The sequence below is a fragment of the Candoia aspera genome, chromosome 3 (assembly GCF_035149785.1).
Source record: "Candoia aspera isolate rCanAsp1 chromosome 3, rCanAsp1.hap2, whole genome shotgun sequence".
NCBI lineage: Eukaryota > Metazoa > Chordata > Lepidosauria > Squamata > Boidae > Candoia > Candoia aspera.
Window position 1 is genome coordinate 123,739,367 of NC_086155.1, and position 21,592 is coordinate 123,760,958.

At 40.8% G+C, this 21,592-nt stretch overlaps 1 protein-coding gene across 1 annotated transcript in view; it reads right to left on the reverse strand.

Moving 5' to 3' along the window:
* DNAH5 (dynein axonemal heavy chain 5) overlaps positions 1 to 21,592 on the reverse strand; it is a 188,125-nt gene that overhangs the window by 92,236 nt on the left and 74,297 nt on the right. Inside the window, exons 36-44 of the mRNA XM_063299935.1 lie at positions 17,440 to 17,618; positions 16,644 to 16,831; positions 12,943 to 13,137; positions 11,384 to 11,518; positions 8,925 to 9,032; positions 7,915 to 8,068; positions 5,614 to 5,760; positions 4,181 to 4,422; positions 1,085 to 1,261 (exon numbers count right to left, since the gene is read on the reverse strand). Coding sequence (XP_063156005.1) covers positions 1,085 to 1,261; positions 4,181 to 4,422; positions 5,614 to 5,760; positions 7,915 to 8,068; positions 8,925 to 9,032; positions 11,384 to 11,518; positions 12,943 to 13,137; positions 16,644 to 16,831; positions 17,440 to 17,618 — 1,525 coding nt within the window. The remainder of the gene's footprint in view (positions 1 to 1,084; positions 1,262 to 4,180; positions 4,423 to 5,613; positions 5,761 to 7,914; positions 8,069 to 8,924; positions 9,033 to 11,383; positions 11,519 to 12,942; positions 13,138 to 16,643; positions 16,832 to 17,439; positions 17,619 to 21,592) is intronic.

The following is a 21,592-nucleotide window of genomic DNA, read 5'->3' on the forward strand; positions in this document are numbered from 1 at the left end:
AAACCAAAATTGAACATAGTTCAAGCGATAGGAAATACCTACTACAGGTAGTTTTTGTTTAACAACTGCCTTGGATATCGACTGCAAATACAACAGTAATAAACTATAATAAATTCATTTTTCAACCAATGAGCACATTTACCACAACAAAAGCCTTCAATGTGAAACTGATTAAGGTCTGGTCAGTTTCAGTCAGCACCTGGGAATTGGCTAGAGGGTTCTAATCTAGTAATTAAAGTCACAGGGCTGAGTTTGTTAACTTGTGGTTAGCACTTTTTAGGGATGTGCTGTGCTGCAGAGAAAAGCAGCTTAGGAAGAGGGGGGGAAAAAAACCCAGGTCAGGGACTGGACACTGTACAAGAGACCTTTATCTGAATGAGACGGCAGCAACCAGTGACCTTTGCAGCCTCTCTCTTTCTCTCTCTCCCCCTCACATGGTTCACTTAACAACTGTTGCTTAACCAGCATTTCGCCAGAACTAATTGCAGTCACTAAACAGGGACTATTTGTATATAATATTAAAGATGAAACTGTAGAGCACTCATTAGGGACTGTAGCAAAATTGCCCAAACTGAGTATAAGCAACGCCATGACAGAGTTGCAAAAATCATGCATTTGAATTTATGTAAAAAAATACCAGCCACCATACATATTATTATTGAAAAGAAAAAGCATGGTTCCTAAATGTAGCAATGTAGAATGGAAAATATCCAGTCTAAAGATATAGGAGATTGGCAAATTGATGAAAAACAAGTGGAAAAAATAAAAAAAACATGAGGATTTGCAAATCGAAATGGAAATCCTTTGAAAGAAAAAGTCAACCAGTAATTAGAGCCATACAAAGGGATTCACCAAATATATGGAGGTTTTATATTTACTTGACCTGACATCACTGATTTTGCAAAAAAAAAAAAACTATTTTGCTTGGATCTGCTTACATACTATGATACTTCCATGATTCCCAGGCTCTTGATTAGAACCTGAATCACTGGAAAATACCCAGTCTAAAGACTGTGATAGTCATTGGATGCATCATCATCATCATCATCATCATCATCCTGTCTCAACAACATAAATGAGTTACCTTGCAGGGAATAAGGCCCTGAAGCATATTAATGCTCTGCATTATCACAAAGGCTTCTAGCATCTCAATCTTGTATTCCAAGGACTGAATACTAAACCGGTAAAGGTCTGGGAACGATGCTGTGTACAACTGACGCAAAATCTCTGCTTCCTGCGGAGAACGCTTCTTCAGAAAACCCTGTTATAATCAAAACCAAATCACCATGAGACTTTTCAAATTATGGTTCAAATGTACAAGCTCAAGAAACTAGAGTTCAATTTCAACCCTCCAATTTTTATTTTCTGGAAGAAATTACCATTTTTCACCAAAACATTTGTTTGGGCAAGAGGATATTTGTCTATGTTTGAGGCAAATGTTTTACCATATCCGCTTCTGTAATATGACAAAAAGGGATAGCATAACAAACACAGATGTTGTGTTGGAAAACAGATTTAAATACTTGAAAATGTCACTGGTGACAAGTGAATGTAAGCTCAAACACAGTAAATGAATCAATTGAACAAAAGTTTCAGAAAGGGCAAAAGGTTGTCTAGTAATGGCACAAAGTCAGTGTAACATACGATAGAGATTTCTCTCACTCTGACTCCATTATAGCACTAACTGAATTTCTGAATTGTTCTGTTCTTGAGTTATTATGTATTGATTTTGTATCTTACTTTTCTACTCAAAAAAGCTCTAAAAGCAGCTAAAAACATTAAAAACTTCTGCACATTCCAGTCATCTAGTCACAATGCAGCCAAGGTATGGACAATCGTTGTCCTCTCTGGTTAAGTAATTCCAATATAAAAGTTTAAACGTTTAGCAGAGTCTTCACTTTTGTCAGAGAAGCTATCAGACTACTTCTGTGGATACAGGCAAATTTATCTTTAATTTCTCCCTCATGTTTTTGGGTAGAGACCAATTCCTATGGAGTTGTCGGAGACTCCATTCCCTGGCTGGCTAAGATTGATGAAGCATAATTCTCAATGTCTGTCAATGCCTTAGGAAAATGTACTTCTTGGTAGCCTGATCTTTATACTCATTTAGCTGTTTCCTCTCTCCCTCGTATCTGCTACGAGAGTCATCTCTCCTCTTTTCTCTTGGCTTTTCTTAATGTCTTTACCTTCCAAACTGATTTGCAGTTGTCCCTATCACCTTCTTTTCCTCCCTCCCCATGTCCTCCTGTGTTCTGTCATTTATCATTCTAGTAAGTCAATACCCCCCTTTACCACCACTTACATGAAACTAGTTCTCCTCCCAACACCCGGATCTGCTGGTGAAAAAATGTATAATAAGGCCTTCCTCCACAAGTTAGCCGATTAGACGGCCATGTTCTCCTGTTGCTCTGAATACTGTAGTCTCATCTCCTGCTGGAGGGGCACAGTGTGCACTAATGACAATTTCTACAATTTTGGCACTGATTAAAATCCTTTAGAGTAACTCATTTGGAAACACCAACTTTGGTAAATATCTCAATGGTCAATCATGGAGTAAGATTAAAAAAGCCTACATTCAGTTCCTTTTCTACTATGGAAATCAATGGACAGGCTTGTTGAACATTCCTGCCTCTCACCTTACAACCTTTCTTAGACTATTTGGTGAAGGCAGAGCTGTAGGCACATATTAGCCATATGCAGAAATAAAACAGAAGGTGAAGCCAGGTGTTACTAAAGGCACACTCTAGTTGTGAATGTTACTCCTTTTCAGAAGGCCTTCCAATTATATGATGACTACATAGCACAATTTTCAGAAATGTGCAAAACGTAAGAAATGGAGTTATGTGTTTGTGGCATAAGGGAGCAGAAAGCATATTCCTTCCCAATGTATTAGCCTTCCATACACATAGCTGATGCGTGGAGAAAGTTAACATGAGATAATATTTTGCATGCCACCTGAACTCTTTAGTGGACTTCAGGGATACATAGCCTCATCTGAAGACAGCAACTAAGAGGAAGATGATCAGATGATCCTGCTGAGCTTGCCGCAACAATTGAGCCAGGTTGAGTGTCAAGACCTCAGGTAAAATGAATTCCCAGTAGCTCAGGAACCTGATCTAACCTCATTAGTACAGTTACCCTCTCAGTAAAAGACAATGGCACCAAACTGAAAATCTGAAGACGGAAGAGTGCTGAAAAGTTCATTTGCAACGGAAAGCATCTGGGAAATGAAAGTTTGTGTAAGAGAAGCCCAACATACCTAGACGGTCCTGCAGCCAGATCAGGTTCAGTGAAGTGTGAGCTAGCTGTACCTCCAATACAAAGCAATCTGTTTGAGAGTAGCTCACTGCTGGAGACAGCATGTGCAATTTGAACTATTCCTGCCTGGCTGCTTGCCTGATGAACCATTCAGATATAGCATCTCTTGGCTGCCTGGACTTCAACTTATGTTCTCTCATCTTTGGTCTCTGGAACATTACCTAGAGCCTGAACTGGTTTGGTGTTTGACTTTTGAACCAACCTAACTACAATTCTTTGTGCTTCCTTTGGGACTTTCTGGCTGGAAATTTTTTTATGGACTTTGATCTTGAACTGCTTATGCTTTTGCTGCTTCCAAACTCTGACAGGACAGATGAAAGATATGAAAGATGATATTACAATGTACTGAACTGCATGCCGAAAGTGATATGGAACACAAACCTTTTAAGACTTCAAAAGTAATCATCAGTACTTTGAATTGGGAGATACAACAAACACAAGAATTCTACACCTGCAAAGCTGTAAACAGCTTCATTTTTCACGGTTAAACCTTCCTAATAGTTTAAGGATAATCAATTGTACAGCATGTTACAGTAAGTCACCACAGAGGTCACCGTAGTATGGATATGGTAATCATATTCCTATAGAAGAATCTTGTATCAGAGTTGATAATGACTTCACTTAGGTTTAGGACATTATGGCTGTAAATATTAAGATAGTTAGTAGTCAAGATTGTTGGTACTTAGTACCTAAACCACTGAAAGTAATACCTATGGAAGCAAATGCATAGATCTATTAGAGAGCTAAATGTATATTCAGAGTATGTTACAGACTGTTCTAGAATTGCATTCATAAACAAGTTTTTAACAGTCTGAAGGTGATTCATGACACAAAGAGTTTGAACTCATGAAAGCAATTATACCTCAAGAACGGGGCTCCAGTTGAGAACAGATGAGCTCATAAATACCATGCCATTCCTTGACACTGTTGCAGGAGAAGCATTGTCAATATTATGAGGCTCAAAAACAATTTTACAGTTTGGTGCCATAGGGATCCGATCTCCATTAGCTAGGGTCAATGTTTTGTTATCATCAAGCACTGAGTTTAGATTTTCAATCCAAATGGCATCAACAGGACCATCAAGTACTATCCAGATGTGTTCCCCTATACCCAAAGGGGGAAAAAAAAACATTTCTTGTAAAGAGATTATTTGGTGATATAACTATTTTCTGCACCATAGAATAGATATAAATATGACTAAAAAGTACAGACAATATAGACCAATTTGCTATGTGATATTTATAATCAACTTCTCAAGCAGCTCTGAAGATCAATGGATGATCTTAGACAAGTTACCACTTAAACTACTCCACATAACTATTGTGAAGCTATGCAGAGAAATGCAGAAAAGCCTCATTTAAATCATTTCTTTCTTTGATTCTCCCCAGCAATTCCCAAAAGCACAATATGAATATTCTATTTAACAGAAATAGATTCTATTTAATAGTAATAGATTTCTCAAAGCAAGTACTATGCTGGGGAAACATTACTTACAAGATACTTGACATTTTTATTTTACATGTAAAGCCCTTGACAGGCAAGGCCTAGGCAATAAAAAGTCATCCTCATATTCTTTTCCCCCATCTGTTAAAGCTGCCATTCAGCAACTGAGATGGGAATTGCTTCTCTTGCGCGCTCTTTCCTAGAATGAGGAGGATGAAAGGTGTGCACACATAGTGAACAGCCTAAGGATGCTAGTCAATGTTGCTGTGGGCTCTGGGGCTGAGAAGGTTGCCAAGCCTTGCTACAAAGACTTGGGGCTTATCCATGAATTTAAGAATGCATCTATTTCTCATCTGCAAATTTACTATTCAGGAATCTAAAGGAAGAGGCTCACATTACAGTAATAATCAGATAAATACAGCAACCAACTGGAATAGAGGTGTACCTTCCAGATCAGCAGGTCATTCTCCTCACAGTAACTTCAAACTATGTGGTCTGCTGGTGGCTTTTAAGTACAATTTCCAGCATTCTTAGCCAGCATCACCAATTATATGAGATAACTAGATTTGTAGTAACATCTGGGGACCCCAAGTTGGTAACCATTGCTCCAAATCAATCCTATCTGCTATTGCAACTTCTCCTTCTTATCCCTAATATGGTCCCAAGAGCCTCTTCAACTTTCAGACTCTGCTAGGATGCTGAGGAGTGGCTTGATTAGTGTTATAACAAATGGGAGGAATGAGGGGAATAACTGGATTTTAAGATGCTTTACAGAATGTTGATGTAAAATCCATTTTCCCTATGAAAGGAAGAATCAAATATAACTCCAGCAGTTAGAGTTTAATACAGTACCCTTCTTGGCTCTCAAGGTTTTCCTCCAAAGAGTAGAGAATATCCCATCTGTCCAGTCATTGGTCGCAACATCAAGGCGTCCAAACATCTGAGGTGCAGTGATGGCCTTTGGATTCATTCTCATTTCACGGTGGGGTTGGCCACAATCTGTACATGTCAAATGGAAAATCAATCTGAAATCATTGCTACAGTAGCACAGCATTCTATCAACAGGCTGATTTTTACTACAAGAATTATATTGGGTGATTCACACAAAGATGATTTGGGCTTCGCAACTTGTTTTACATATATAGATTCTTGAGGTTAACAAAACGTGTTAAATAAGCACAGCACAATATTACCTCTAGCAAATTTCACTGTAATTAAATTGGTTTTTAAAAAATATCTTTAGATCTACAGTACATTTAGGGATTTTGTGCAGCAAAGACCCATTAGGTGGTAGTTATTACCAATAAAGACTGGCTAGCTCTTTGGATTTGAAGGAAAAAGGTATTTTGAAGCATGTAGCCATTCTTATTGCATCTGTTGGCAACTGATTAAAGCAGTTGTGTCTCATTTCCTGGGATTGGATGGCTGCTCTCTGCAGCTACAATGCACTTTCAAGAAAAGACACATTTGGTTTAAGGAGCTAGCAAAAGATGCTACACATGCTCTGAAGTATCTCTATCCTTTTTAATCTGAAGCACTGCACAGCCCTTCTACAAGTAAATACCTTGAAATGTATTATGCAGCACAGAATTGCAGGCTAAGCAAGTGAGATGCTTAGCTAGCACAGAAAGCTGTTAGCTGAACCCTTGGCATTGTGAAGTCAGCAATGAGATCACTACAGTCTAAAGGAGATACAAAGCTTCCTGACATCAGTGGGCTACTTTTCTCCACAGCTGGTATGTTTTAAGAGAGGAAGGTATGGGGAGGGTAGAAACTAGAAAACTATTTCAACAAATAAATGAAGAGAGAAGGATTGAAATTGTTGCTAAGCCAGTATTAACTGAAAAGCCTGCCTGTTCTGATAGATGGGAGTTCAGGAGACAGGGGGAAAAAAAACCCTCCCCTGCGTTAGCAGCCATTTCCTAAACAGCCAAATGGCCTTTTTTCTTGCCATCAAATTTTCAGTTCAGTTTTCCTCACTTTGAAATCTCACCTGACTGTTGAATACTGTGTGCAAAACCCAGTATTACTCATAATGTTCTTCTTTCAGCATCAGATCATCCCCAGTGCACCATGAATCACTTACTGTTCCAGATTTACTTCCAGAAAATTATGAACCATCCTCAGGATGGCTGGATAAATACATTCTTGAAGAAAATGGCCCTACCTTTGAATGCCGCATTTTGTATATTCCAAGATTTGAGCTCATGTATCTTTCAATTGCCTTGATCATACTTTTACATTAAAAAAAACACGTTGGAATTATTACTCTCAACTAAATTTACTTAATCCTATCTGTATAACTGCCAATTAGCAATTCAATAAATATGAAATAAGTGCAAGTGATTACAGAAATACCAAGATTGGATGACCAAGACATATGAACCTGGTTTAAATGCAGCTTATTCAATTAGACCAAGGATACAGGTAACAAAGCCACTCCCAGAAGGGAACTGTTTTTGCTAACTTTTCATCCTCTGTGGCATCATGCTAATGAAACTTAGCTTTGCAATGAAACGCACTTCATGGTCATGCACTACCTCCCACCGCTGAGCAATAATTTGTACAGCTTTTTCCTCTGCAGATTTTTTTAAAAATATTTTCATTAGAACATTGTCAGAGATCATGCAAAGAATTATAATATCATAACTAAGCTTACTGTCTGTGGCCCGTAACAATGCACTTATACAATTTAGCTATATGGTGGTATGCTAGCATTACAAGGGCCTTGTAGACACAACAAGTCATTGAAAAATGGGGTGAAGTCACAAACTGCAGAGTGGAAAAATGTGTGTTTGCTCACCTCTGAGCTGAGTCATGACTGAGAATACTAAAAGGTTTTTGTAAGGTGCAGTTTATTGTTATGTGTGAACAACCAACCCACACATCCTGTTTATCCTATAATTCTTAAGAATAATGATCTGTTTAGATTCTGCTGTTGTCACAGTAACTGTCCTCTCAAACCATTTCAAGAACATCACAATGGCTGAAAACAAAGAATGCTAATATTTTCAGAAACAATCACATAACTATTCAGGCAAAACCATACAGTTTCAACTACATAGTCCTTAAAAAGCTTCCTCTTATTGCTAATTCATTTTACCAGAATGCAAAAAAGATTATTTTACTTATCCTAGGAATACTTTTCCAGACCTGTCATGGATTTCATCAGTGTGTGGATGCATGTTGTTTTTCCTGCTCCACTAGGACCTAGAGCCATCATGCCATGCCTTACTCGCTGTGTTTCAAAAAGCTGGATAACTTTCAGTCTCCAAGGTGGGTGATTAATTAAGCCAGCTGCTTCAACCTGGCAAGAATTACAGTACTAATTATTTTATCTACATAGAATCCCTGCTTAGACCTTACCCTTGCTTTATTAGAATTTATTAGAAGAGGCTTCTGCTCACATGAACAGAAACTCCTTCCAGATCTTCTCTTTGAACATGCCTGCATCAGGAGTTATCAGGGAGGACAAGTACAGGTGACAATGTTGACAGTGGGGCTGCAGTGATGTAATTTGTTCAATCGGCCTAATGTGTTGATCAGTTAAAAGAAAACACGCTCTCTATTTATGACAGTAGAAAAGAAATCCTTGAGTGTAAAGTTGCACCTTTTACTGCCACTTGGAGTAATTTAACATACAGTAAAGGAATGTTCCTTTTCTGTGCTGTCCATAGCCAACCCCATTTTAGATACTCTGCCAGGATATCTTTGCTTCTAGACCAGTGTTTCTCAACCTTGGCAACTTGAAGATGTGTGGACCAACTCCCAGAATGCCTGACTTGGGAACTCTGGGAGTTGAAGTCCACACATCTTCAAGTTGCCAAGGTTGAGAAACACTGATCTAGACAGTTCCACTGGCACATACCCGCTATTCTATGGTTATAGCTGAACTTCTGCCAAACTGAATTGTCTCTTTGCTGGTGGAATTCAAGGTAGGACTGTGTCCTTAATTACAAATTGTATCTTCATCACAAAACAAGATAGCTAGCTAAGAAAATGTTATGCTAAGGGAAAACAAAAAAAATTACCAATATGAGATGTTTTCATTTTTAGTTTTGCTTTGAGAAAAGTACTTGATGCAGCTTTCAAGAGATTATGGATTTAGCAAGAGGATTATGATGAAGCAAGAGAAACGACATATAAATGTTTGTAAGCAGTACCTGTTTGCTAATGGCAGCTTCTAGCTCTGGATAGCCTGCTTTGTCAAGCTGTATACTTGGGAAAAGATCTTCTATCAAACTCAAAAATAAGGGTTCATCTTCATCTATCTAGCAATAAAAAATAATAGGAAAAATACTGTTTTCTATCATGTAATACTTACATGCAAGTACCGAATAGTAAATTCACAATTTTATACTATACAGAAGAACCACAATTCACTAATCTAAATACATTTCTACTGCATTGTTGGTAAGAAGAATGCACATTTTGCAGGCTCAGGTCAGAGAAAGGACAGAGCAAATAAAACAGAGACACTATCAAGACAGGAATCGTTAAAAAAGAAAAGGGAAAATAGTAGAATTTATAAGGCCCCAGAAGTTTGTGAAAAACTAATCTCAGTCCATCTATAATACCTGAAAAAATGTTTTCAGAAAGAGTGCAAGGTGCATAGCGAAAGGTAATTGGTCCAGACCCACCATCTTTCACTGAGGCAGGTATGCTATGTGTGAAAAATTATGCTTCAGAAACTATTTGGAGCTCAGGAAGATGGAAAAAAATCCCTGACAAACAAGATGGCTTACAGAAAGTTAGGATAAGACGACACTAAATGATGCCAAAAGAAGGAGCTTTAACAAAACCAGGGAACCAGAGAAAATGCTAGCTCCTCATCAAAACAGGGATTTAAATCACAGCGTTCAAAGCAACAGAAGATAAGCAGTAATCTGCTGCATGTTACATTCCAAGCACAATGAAAAAGGAATTGTCTTGAAAAGAAAATTTGCAGCATATATTATTCTAACGGATTTCTACACTCAAAATATGAAAAATTGTTCATTCATTCACCCCTTTTGGAAATTCAGTATATTGTTCTGCAGTATTGTAACTCTCAGGTCAGCTAACAAAAATAAGCCCCAACACAATATCCCGACGGACCAATAAAACAGTGGTGAAATGCAGCAGCAAAATAAAATTGCCAACTAGAAAGATCTTTGTGTAATATTGAACATACATGACAGAGACAGAGAGAGCACGTGGGAATGAACCTTAATGAACCCAACTAATGAAATGCTTCTCCTTAGTGTCAACGTTCTGGGTGTGGACTCCTCAAATCCTACATCCTCCATCACTTTTGGAAACCACAGCTTTTTCAAACCAATATGAACTTTATTTCCTTGTACTACTTTTCTTTCCTCTCCTACAAATAGGCTTTGCTGGTTATACCCATTACTTTAGAGTTTGGTAAAAGAGAAAGCTCTTTCTGCACTCCATGGGACCATGAAGTTACGGTTATTCCAGTAATCATCATTATCAGAACTGTTGTTTGGAGCTCCATGTTAAGGATTTTGTATTTTTTATCCAAAATGGGAGTCTCAAGAGAAGCCTGCCATCATGATCACCACCATTGTTCTAACTCAGGGCTCAGCAACCTACAGCCCACAGGCAAGATCCAGGCCACCACCTAAAAAACATCTGGCCAGTAGTCCCAAAAAGAATCATATCCATCCAGCTCATGGTGGTCCTTAAAAAGAATTAAGATTTGTTATTCTATCTTAAGTCAGATGTACAACTGCACTATTTTAATAAATTGTAATGATTTGGACAGTGTTAAGAGACTGTAAAAAGTGTTTGTGTGTGTGTGTGTGTGTTTATAGTGTAATTTGGTTGTTGAGGTCTCTTTTTCCTAACTCCATAACCATTTCTTTCCCCAATCACACGAGGCAACCCAAGACTCTGTGGTGCACACCCTCATTTTCCCCTTTGGCTGCACCTCCCTTTCTTTCCCCTAAGAAACAAATGCACCTCTATGGCTCACTCTGAAGACTCCTCCCAAGTGCCAGTGTATTTGCCTGATAAAGAGGGAAAGAGCAGCCCACCATCTCTTCACAGACATGGCCCCTGGCTCCTGTGCAGAAGAAGGTTGCTGACTCCTGCTCTAATTGATAGTCCTAAGAACTTCCTTTCCCTAATTCTATAGGCAGCCTGGATATGTTCCTTTTCTCTATTTCTACTCTTCCTCCATCCTATACTGGTGCTTTTTTCTTTCTCTACATCAATATTTTTTTCAGCTAACTATTTTCTTCTTTTTAACTTTGGTTCCCTCTACCACCTGTACTCTGACGTTCCTATCTTTCTCTACTCCATCCTAGTCATTGAGAATCAGGTGGCATACAAGTTTAATAAATCATCATCATCTTATCATTTCTGCATAGTTTAGAACCTAGGCTTAAAAGTCTGTGGTTGAACATACTCGTCTCTTCTCCCCTTGTTACTGTACTGGTCCAGATAGACTTCCAGTTTTGCCCACAAATTTCTGACACGTAACTTAATATATAGGTGGCTAGAATGACAGCCAGCCTAAGAGAAGGCAAAAGAGCACAATGAATCAGTGTCTGAGTGCCAACCAAGGAATAGCATCCTAATAAACCCCAAAGGGGTAAATACCTGAATTCATGCTTACCAATTTAGAAAGATTCATATCTCTCAAGACACGCATTACAATAGTGGATTCAGTGTCATCTGGATTTGATCTTTTGGCTGCTCCCAAGGTCCGTAGTACTGACAATATATTTCTCAGTCCAAAGTCATAATGTACCTATGAATAAGACAAAAAGCTCTAGATAAAGCAACCAAAATTAAAGCAAGGATGCAAACAGACCTTCTGGGTTCCAACATCTGTTGGCTTAGAAATACTGTAAGGACATTACTCAGTTGAAAAACTCCTACTGAAAATGGTAGAATGATTTCTAATAAGCTCAGAGTACCCAATAATAATAGTAAATCCTCTTGCCCATAATGTGATGTAATGCAAATGTGTGGCAGAACAAAATATATTTTCCAGGACTAGCAACAGTAATATGTAGAACAGATGTGGAGAAATATAGTTTGCACTTCTGGTACTGCTAAAATAAAGCTTGTTGATTGAAATAAGACTGTGAATTAAACAGGAGCTCAGTATTGCTCTTTGTGTCTAGTACTGCCCTCATTTGGTTACCTATATATAGTGATTTTAAAAGTGTTTGTACACACCAGACCATCTTAATGCTGAAACACTAGGAACCTCCGCAGACTTACTTTGGTTCAGAAAAACAGACCGACATAAAACTCATTCCCTGTGGAAAACTGGTTTTATCTCACTAGTTTCAAATATCTGAGAAAGCAAAGTATCTGTTCTATCTTTCTGAAGGAAATTTTACCAAAAAAAGAAAAGGTAAATGAAAACACGTCTCTCATGCTTTTTTTAAAAGTCTGATAAAATGTATCAGTGTTCCAATAAAAAACGTTAAAAATATAAATGAAGCATTCTTTTTTAAAAAAAGGAATTACTTCTCCAGAGAAAAATAATCATTCTTTGAATGTTTAATTTTGCTGCGATATGTTTGTTCAAAGGCGTAGACCAGTACTGGAAGGAAAGAGAACAACCAGCAGCAAGGTGGATGGACTCAATTACAATGGCGATGGACGCAATGTTGGACAACCTGAAGGGCCAGGTTGGGGAGAGATCTTCATGGAGAAAACCTATCAGTGGTCACTAAGAGTCGACACTAATTTCATGGCACATAATCAGTCATAGACCAGTACAGTTTCTGCCCTTTGTCAGTTAAAAAATAATAATTAAATGTTGTTTGGTATGATATTAAAATAAATGCATTTCTTTGAAAAAATATCTTGCAGGGGAACAGGGTTTCCCCCATTTTTTCCCCTTCTGCTTTGGTGCACCTTGCAAAAAAGTCATGTTTAAACTTAAATCTCAAAGGAATGTTTCCCTTTCTAGGAATGAATAGTTTTTGGTTATTTTAGATCTTTAAAACTCCTATGTGTCAATTAAAAAAAAAGAATACAGTACTTTCTTTTGCCCTTCAAAAAGATCCTGGTTCTTAGGATTATTTTGTAGCACTGTCATTCCTAAGAACATCATCTCTACAGCTGCAGGCATCTATGGCATTTAAGTTCCAGTTAATGCTTGTTCTTTGGTTAATTTGCAGAACAGAATTGTTCATAAAAGATAATCTCTCCTACCTGCTTAGACAATTGCTCTTCACAGAGTTTATACAGAGTAAAGAACTTCCTCGCAAGCACAATATTATCAATGAAGCCACAACTAGCCAGTTTGACACGGATGATGATCTGGCGATCAGGAACCATCATTGCCACCGAGCGGAAGTTGATTTTCAGGTTTTCAGGTAACTCCTGACGACCAGCATACCCAGGGTTCTGATTTAATAGATCATTATCAAGTGAATTAGACTTCAGATCAGACACAATTTTCAGAACCCTACTTCCCATACAAAGCTATCACATATATTTGTAATTGGTATTCAATATTGTCTACCTTGGTGGAAATTCTAAAAGAGCCTGTCAGCCCCAGTTTGAGGCACAAATGATCATGCCCAAATAATCATACTTTGGATGCATTATCCATAGGCATAGCCCTATGAAGAAGTCTGTAATGTTCAGAAACATAGAAGAAAAGAGAAAAAGTGGATGACCAGAAGCAAGGTAGATGGACTCAATTATGGCTGCACTGTTGGAAAATCAGAAGAACCAGGTTGGGGACAGATCCTCCTGGAGAAAATCTATCTACGTGGTCACAAAGAATCAACATTCATTTGATGGCACGTAATTAAACAATAATGAGGCAAGCTTAGTATGTGGATTTGCTTTAGTTACGGGATGGCTTGAATAAACTGCAGAAGAGGCTTATTCCCTTTAATCTCGCCCTTAATCCCTAAAAAGGTCTTAAATAAGGCAAAATTGGTATGATGGCTTTGATAGTTGTCCCGCTGGATAGACTTACATACTGAGAAAAATATCACTATGAATGTTCATTGGCTGCTGGTCAATAGGTCAAGGAAAAATGTATTTCTGGCTTTCTAGCTAATACCTGTGAGTTTTGCTCAGACCTGGAAATATTTCTGGGGTTTAAATTGTTGCCATTTTTCTAATTTCATATATCACAAATGGTTAAGTATTTTGTTTTTAGACTGAGGCCATAATTCAGAGGGCCTATGAAGTTAGTCTTCCACACACCATCAAAGAAGCCTCCTTAACAAATCTTCAAGGTTAGATTCATTAGACCATTGTGTCATGAGTGCCGTTGAGCTGAAGACATCGTCACAACGGCACACATGACAATAACGAGGAAGCAGAGGAAGGGACTCAAGATAAGCATAGCACGAACAACAACAGACACAGACCCTGGGCGGATGATTCAGCCATCAGGACACAAAAGAGAAAGAAGGAAAGACAAAGACAAGGCGGATCACGAGGCACACCCAAGCTGTTAGCAAAAGCGCAACGGAGATCGCCCAGCTGACAGCAATCACCGGCTGAAGGAGGAAACCGATGATGGGCGATCCCGGGGCAACAGCTGGGGCCCCGCAACCCTTCACCTACCGGCACGACAGTATACAGGACAAAGGGGGGATGACGTAACCCAGGGTTAGGGGGCGCTGACCGGCGCGGGGTATTTAAACCCCGCACCGGCGCGCTCCCCTCACTCTCAGCTTTTTTCGCAACTGACTCTACGTATGAATAAACCAGAACCTGCTCTCCTATGAATCAGCGTCTGTGTCTTACTCAGCGGTAGGCAGTGCATGACACATTGTCACAATATCTACATCCTTTAGTGTAGAAGTGCATAACCTGAGGGCAAAATGTTGCAAGTGCTTCCACCCAAATCTTGGAATGCTTTCTTCAGATATCCCATTTGGTTTTTTTTAACCATGTTGTAATTTTTAAAGTGATAGAAAGGGAAAATAATTGTATTTATTTGTATTTATTATTTCAATTTATATGATCGCCTGTCTCAGACTTATGAAGCTGGGCAACTAACAACAGTTAAAAACTATATAAAAACAAGATAAAATATAAAACCCATACAGTCAGTGGCCGAGGTACAAAAACCACCAACAGCAATTAACACAGCCACTGCATGGGCTCTACCACACAACCATATCCCCAAGCCCAGTGACAGAACCACTATCTTTAAGGCCTTGCAAAAAGCCAATAGGGTCAGGTCCATAACTGGATACATGACTGGACAGTAAATATATTAACTGTATGTAGTTTTTTTTTCAATTAATATATTGTGTATGAAATCAAATTAAGTTTTTGGTCATTACTTTTGCAGTGTGGTCTTCAGCATGCCCTTAAGTGACCAAATGCAGCATTTTACCTGGGAAAAACCTGCGCTCCTCTGCTCTACTGATAAAAGTGGGAATACCCAAAAGGTCCATAACACCAGCCATCTTCAATTACAACATTTCCCCCAATTTGTCCCATTAGGCAGGCTGGTCTTTTCTGCCACCAGGCCATAAGTAAATCATTTTGTTCCAGATTTATCAATGCCAAGTCACATCTGAAATATATTTCTGCATACTTATAATTCATTCCCTCTGTACCCTTTCAAGGTCCCAATGAAGTCCCTTCATTCTACAACTTTCAATGCAAAGTTTTGAGCCAAGTAACCCAATTTCCAGTGTAAAAGAGAAATCACTTAGTTTCTCTTTCAGTATGAGCTATTTTAATTAATATGTTTTCTATAATCAAAAATGAATCAAGCATCATCATGTGTCAATCTCCTCCTGCAAGAACAACAGAAGAACATCTAATAACCGAGCAACTCTGAAACATTCAAATGCCTTCAAAAATAAGTATTGCTCTCTGGAAAATGTGCCAGCAGCTTGAAATCTGGATCTCATGGCTTGCATGATTTCAGGATATTTTCTGGATCTGCCCTGAATATAGTGTTGGTGCACATGAAGCATGTGCAGAGTGCTGGAAAGCGTTAAGCACGAGGGCTCAGAAAGGAGACACCAGGCATTTCAGCGAAAAAGTTGTATTCCAACAAAACATAAGAGAACATAAACAGTTTCCTCATCCAGGTCTCTGGATGGGCTCAAAAGCTTCTAAATACAAGAACGCCATATATAAATACAAGAGAGCCAGTTTGGCCTAGTGGTTAAGGTGCTGGGCTAGAAACCAGGAGTCTGAGAGTTCTAGTCCCGCCTTAGGCATGAAAGCTGGCTGGGCAACCTAGGGTCAGTCACTTTCTCTCAGCCCAACTTGGTACAATGTAGACTAGCCTCCTCATGGTGCACCCTGGGCAACATGACTTGTCATGGCTAAATAGTCTACACATCTGGCTGCTGGACCTCACAAGGATTTCCCAGCAAGAAGAAAACAGCACAAACGCTGAACTACTAGGCCATACAATTAAAAAAAAAAAAGGCATATTTACAAGCTCACACACACACATGCACATGCACTGAGCAACAGAGCTGCTGCCGAGCTGAAACAGAAACAGAAACTGAAACCACTGGGAGCAAGTCCAGGCAAGTTCCCCAAGCATGCAAGCAGTCTTTTGCTTCTTTGGTCATCCAACACTTAACCTTTTCCACACCCCAACCTGAGAACAATGAAGCCTGACCTTTTCACTCTGCCAAACAATTAAGAAACAATTCGTTACCATGGCGCCAGGGTGTTTCTGTGGCTTATTCCTTGCAGAATTAACAATGATATACCAACATATAGAAGACCATATAACCCAAAAGGTAAAAAATGCTTTCCTCTTGACAGGCATCAGAGTTTTTGTGTTTCTGGAATTTAGAGTAGGTCAGAGCTGGAACTTCCAGAAAAGTCTTAACTTTGTTCCATATTTCACATATGATATTGCTAAACCAATATATGTAATTCACCACTGAACTTGGGGTGCTCACCATTGTCAAAAAAAGGCCAAATTCAGGATTCATTTCTACATGATCACCATCAGTAAAAATGAAGTTCTTCTTGCGCTCTTTCTTACAGGTCAAAACAATCGCAATTTGCTGTGCAGCAACAGACAGCACTGGTAAATCAATGCGGTTAAATTCATCAAAGCAGCCCCAGGATCCAGACTGAGCAAGACCTTAAATCAGAGAAAAAGTTGATGTTAAAAGGAGTCAGCCCTGCACTCATTTTGCATAATTAAAAAAGTCAGAGTTTTTGTGAATTAAAAAAAGGTTAAACTTCAGAGAAAGTTGGAGCTGTATTTATGATGTTTGTGCAGATAAAAGGATTAAAATCAAGGTGCCTAAAAGAAGCAAATGACTTGTCATGCTGGGCAAGCTGCTGAACTAGATAGCATTTGGTTCCTTTTCCCTATATAGCCTTGCATTTTTAACTTTGCTTTTATTTATTCCTGTGCCTTTCTGTTTAATATGAACCATGTGCCAGCATGGACCTCTTATATGAAAAGATGATTAGCAATGATTAATCTGAGATGGATGCAACTACACACAATGGACACATTTGTTAATAAGTATATCCTTGTTGTCACATCCAAGACTATTGATTTTGAATACATACAGTTTGGAAAGGAAATATTGTGAGACATTTTGTTCCCTCCCTTCCCAGCATTTCTATGCCAGCATACTCTCACTTTCATATCCAAGTTAATACATGCTGTTCATCCATTATTGCAATAATAATGAATTTTACAAAAATGTCTCCTTCCATAAAAAAGAACATCCTGACCTTTGAAGATTCTTCCCAGTCCTCGAAAATCCATCTGGTCAGAACAATTGAAGACCACAACGTATTTTCCAAGGCACCTTCCCATGTCTTTTGTTGTTTCTGTTTTGCCAGTCCCAGCAGGTCCTGCTGGTGCTCCTCCCATGCTCATCCCTAATGCTTGAGCCAAAGTAATGTAACACCTACGAGGAAATAAGGAGCATAGAATAAGTTCTTCTTATGGCCATGTGGGAGACTTAAAGGTACTAAAATGCAAGGAAAAGTGACATGGGGAGGTACTGCAAAAGAGAAAGCTATTTCATGGTATCCTCTCTGACTAGATGCTTACATGCCCATTTCAGTCAGTTACAGGCTATATCTGTTGCCTGACATGTTCAGTACAGTCTGGTTGGCCTCTTTTAGCATTATTTCTGGAGAATCAATTTTGATACAGCCTTTTTGTACTGTATTCTGTAAATCCAACTATATTTTCCATCATTTGAGTTTGGGTAGGTACCTCACTTCAGCAAAGGATCGTTACCTTGTCGTGGTGCTGGAGCTTGAGCACCTCAATGATGCCATGAGCTAAACCGTGAAGGGCCACCTAAGACGGGAAGGTCATGACAGAGAGGTCAGACTAAATGCGATCCCTGGGGAAGGTAATGGCAACCCACCCCAGTATTCTTGCCGTGAAAACTAAATGGATCAGTACAACCAGAGATATGTCGGTATACCATCGGAAGATGAGACCCCCAGGTCGGAAGATGGTCAAAATGCTACTGGGGAGGAACAGAGGATGAGCTCAACTAGCCCCAGACGTGATGACGCAGCTAGCTCAAAGCCGAAAGGACGGCTAGCGGCCGACGGTGCTGGTGGTGAACGGCGAATCCGATGTTCTAAGGATCAACACACCATTGGAACCTGGAATGTAAGATCTATGAGCCAGGGCAAATTGGATGTGGTTATTGGTGAGATGTTGTCATGTTCTCATTCTAATGTATGGTTAACATTGTAACGTTTCACATGTCATTCTCTGTTCCGTGTTCTTTCACCCGGGGTTTTTCCATTCTTTCGCCCTCTCTTGTTTTGAGGGCTTGGAATGCATGTTTGGGTTTGCGCTCCTGTTCAAGGTTACTTTCCCAGGCGCGTCTAACGGCTTCCAGCACCTGGGAGGGGGAGCGTCCTGACGGGCGACGGGGCGGGACCTGCTCACAAGCAAGGCTTTTAAGTTTGTATTTGGCGCGCTTTTGCTCATTCTCAGCTTTCTCTGTATTTGCATACTATTCCTTTAATAAATCAGTTATCTTTAAGCCCGAGCTTGTGAGACTGAGTATTTGGGTTTAGGCAATCATTACATAAAGCTGAGAATCATTTTTTTTTCCATTTTCCGCTGGCCCCATCCAATCCTTGGATAAGAGGGAACGCCAGCGATGACAGAACCTCAATTTCGCGTAAGTGAGGGAGGCGAAGAAGAGCGGGAGGTGGCCAAAAGCCGGCCAGCGCTAACCTCGAGAGCGCAAAGAGCAGCACGTCGGGAGTTGCGAGATACCCAATTGGACGAGCTGCTAACATCCATACAGGAGAGTCTTAGGAGTGAACAGAGATCTGTTATGGAAAGAACCACGGGGAGGGGGTCTCCCCAATTGGCCTGGGAGCACGAAGTCCCCTTGTCACCAAAGGTGGTGATAACCAACCAACCCCAGGAGGAGCCGGTCACTCCGGCCCGTATGAGGGCATTGGAAGATAAAATGGATTTAATAGTGACGATCCTCAAGGATCTACCCAGAGAGGATCAGCCCAGAGGGGCAGAGCCCACCCCGGAGGATTGGGAGGAAGAGCCGTCACAGTACCCCAGGCACAGCACCCTGTCGACCCGGGGGAGAAGTAAGACTCGATCAGCCCATCAAAGGGGAGAGCGAGAGGCAAGACCCCCTAGGGATCGACTACCTGTGGGGGCTCGGCGTACGCTGTCATTCGCGGCACCGCCACAGCCAGCTGAGCCGGCAAGAACCTTCCCACCATTTGGAGTGAAGTTTGATGGAGATCCCGCAACGCTCTCCTTCTTTATTACGAATGCCAAGCATTATATAGAAGATTGGGGTCGGAACTTTCAGTCTGAACACGGCAAGGTCAATTTCATTGCCAACAAGCTGAGAGGAAGGGCAGCAGATTGGTATGTGCAACTATGCCAAGCTGAGGCAACTGAGTTAGAGGACTTTGATGAATTTTTGTGGGCACTCAAGGAGCATTTCGAAGACCCCCTAGCTCAAGAAACGGCCAAAAATGACCTGCGCAAACTCTACCAAGGGTCCCTCTCAGTTGCTAAATATGCGTTGGAGTTTAAAGCTTTAGCAGGAAAAGTGGAAGACTGGTCTGAGCCAACAATCATCGAATTGTTCAAGCAGGGGCTAGAACCCGAAATCCTTCGATGGGCGCTAGGCAGAGACGATCCCAAAACGCTATATGGGTGGATTCAGTTGGCGGGAAGCGCAGAAAATGCCCTACGAACCTATGCCCATACCAAGGAGCTTCGACAAACACGTCTCGCTAGAGGGGCGCGCACATCTGGACTTGCCAGCCGCCCCAAACCAAAAACCTGGGAAGAAGAGAGGGAGCAACGGTTCTCCAAGGGTCAGTGCCTCAGATGTGGGAAAGAAGGACATCGAGCCACTTCGTGCCCAAGACGCCGTCCAGAGGAACGACAGACGAAACCCACGGTAAAGACGCCTGCTCCTGCTCCACCGCGAAAACTGAAGGCAGCCTTCGCGGAACTGGACCCCCCAGACCTTCCCTTCGGTGAAGAGGAGGAAGAGTTGCAATTCGAGCAGCCGGCGGGAAAAGCCTACCACCTGCCCTGAAGGGCGCCCTAGGGCAGGTGGAAGAAACCGGGCGTAACCATGATTCGGTGAGTGGAAACTTCCCCACACTGACTGTTAAAGTTAAACTAAGCTCAAAAACCAAAACGGTGGAAGTGTGGGCCATGCTAGACTCGGGTTGCTCCCGTTCCCTGATGCACCCTGATGTCGTAGCGGCTCTGGAACTGCCCACGTTCCCTTTGCCAAGACCCATGATTTTCACCCAATTGGATGGAACTATGGCGGGAGGGAAGGCAGTCAATCTTTCCACGGGACTGGTCGCCTTGCAGATGGGCTCCCATCAGGAAAAGCTGCCATTTGTGGTAGCTCCAGTGGGGGGTCCTCTGGTAATCTTGGGGATGCCTTGGTTTGTGAAGCAAAACCCTTTTATCAACTGGCTGCATAGAACTGTGACGTTTGCAGATGGATTTTACAAAGTACCCGAAAAGGACCTACTGGAGGACATGGAGGGTGGTGGGGTAGCGTATACCACTGTGCAAACGCTTCAACCTCTTGAGGGGCTACCCAATCAGTACCAAGATTTTGCTGAAGTATTTGGGGAAAAGGAAGCAGATCGCTTGCCACCCCACCGAAAAACGGACTGTGCCATTGAGTTTTTACCAAATGTAAAATTGCCTCACCCAAAAATATACCCCATGTCTCCCAAAGAGCTTACCACGCTAAGGGAGTTCATTGACAAAAATCTAGCTAGAGGTTTCATTGAGCCGGCAAATTCCCCGGTAGGAGCGCCTGTCCTATTCAGGCCAAAAAAGGATGGGTCATTAAGGCTTTGTACCGATTTCCGCGGGCTCAATGCGGTCTCAATATTAAATAAATATCCTTTGCCCCTGATCAAAGATATGTTATCACATCTGGCCAGAGGCAAAATCTTTTCAAAACTGGATTTGAGAGAAGCCTACTTTCGCATTCGCATAAGGGAAGGGGATGAGTGGAAGACAGCGTTCAACTGTCCTCTTGGGGCTTTCCAATATAAAGTCTTACCATTTGGGTTATCTGGGGCACCTGGGGTTTTTATGCAACTAATCAATGAGGTCTTGCATGACCACCTATTTAAAGGGGTACTGGTATATTTGGATGATGTATTGATTTACACTGAAACCATGTCAGAACATATCCACCTGGTGCGTCAGGTACTAGCTAAATTGCAAAAAGCACAGCTGTATGCAAAACTGTCAAAATGTGCCTTTCATCAGTCGCAAATTGATTACCTAGGGTACCGGATTTCAGCTCAGGGCATTGAAATGGACCCTGCAAAAGTAGAAGCCATCGTGGCATGGGAACCTCCCCGTACCAGGAGACAA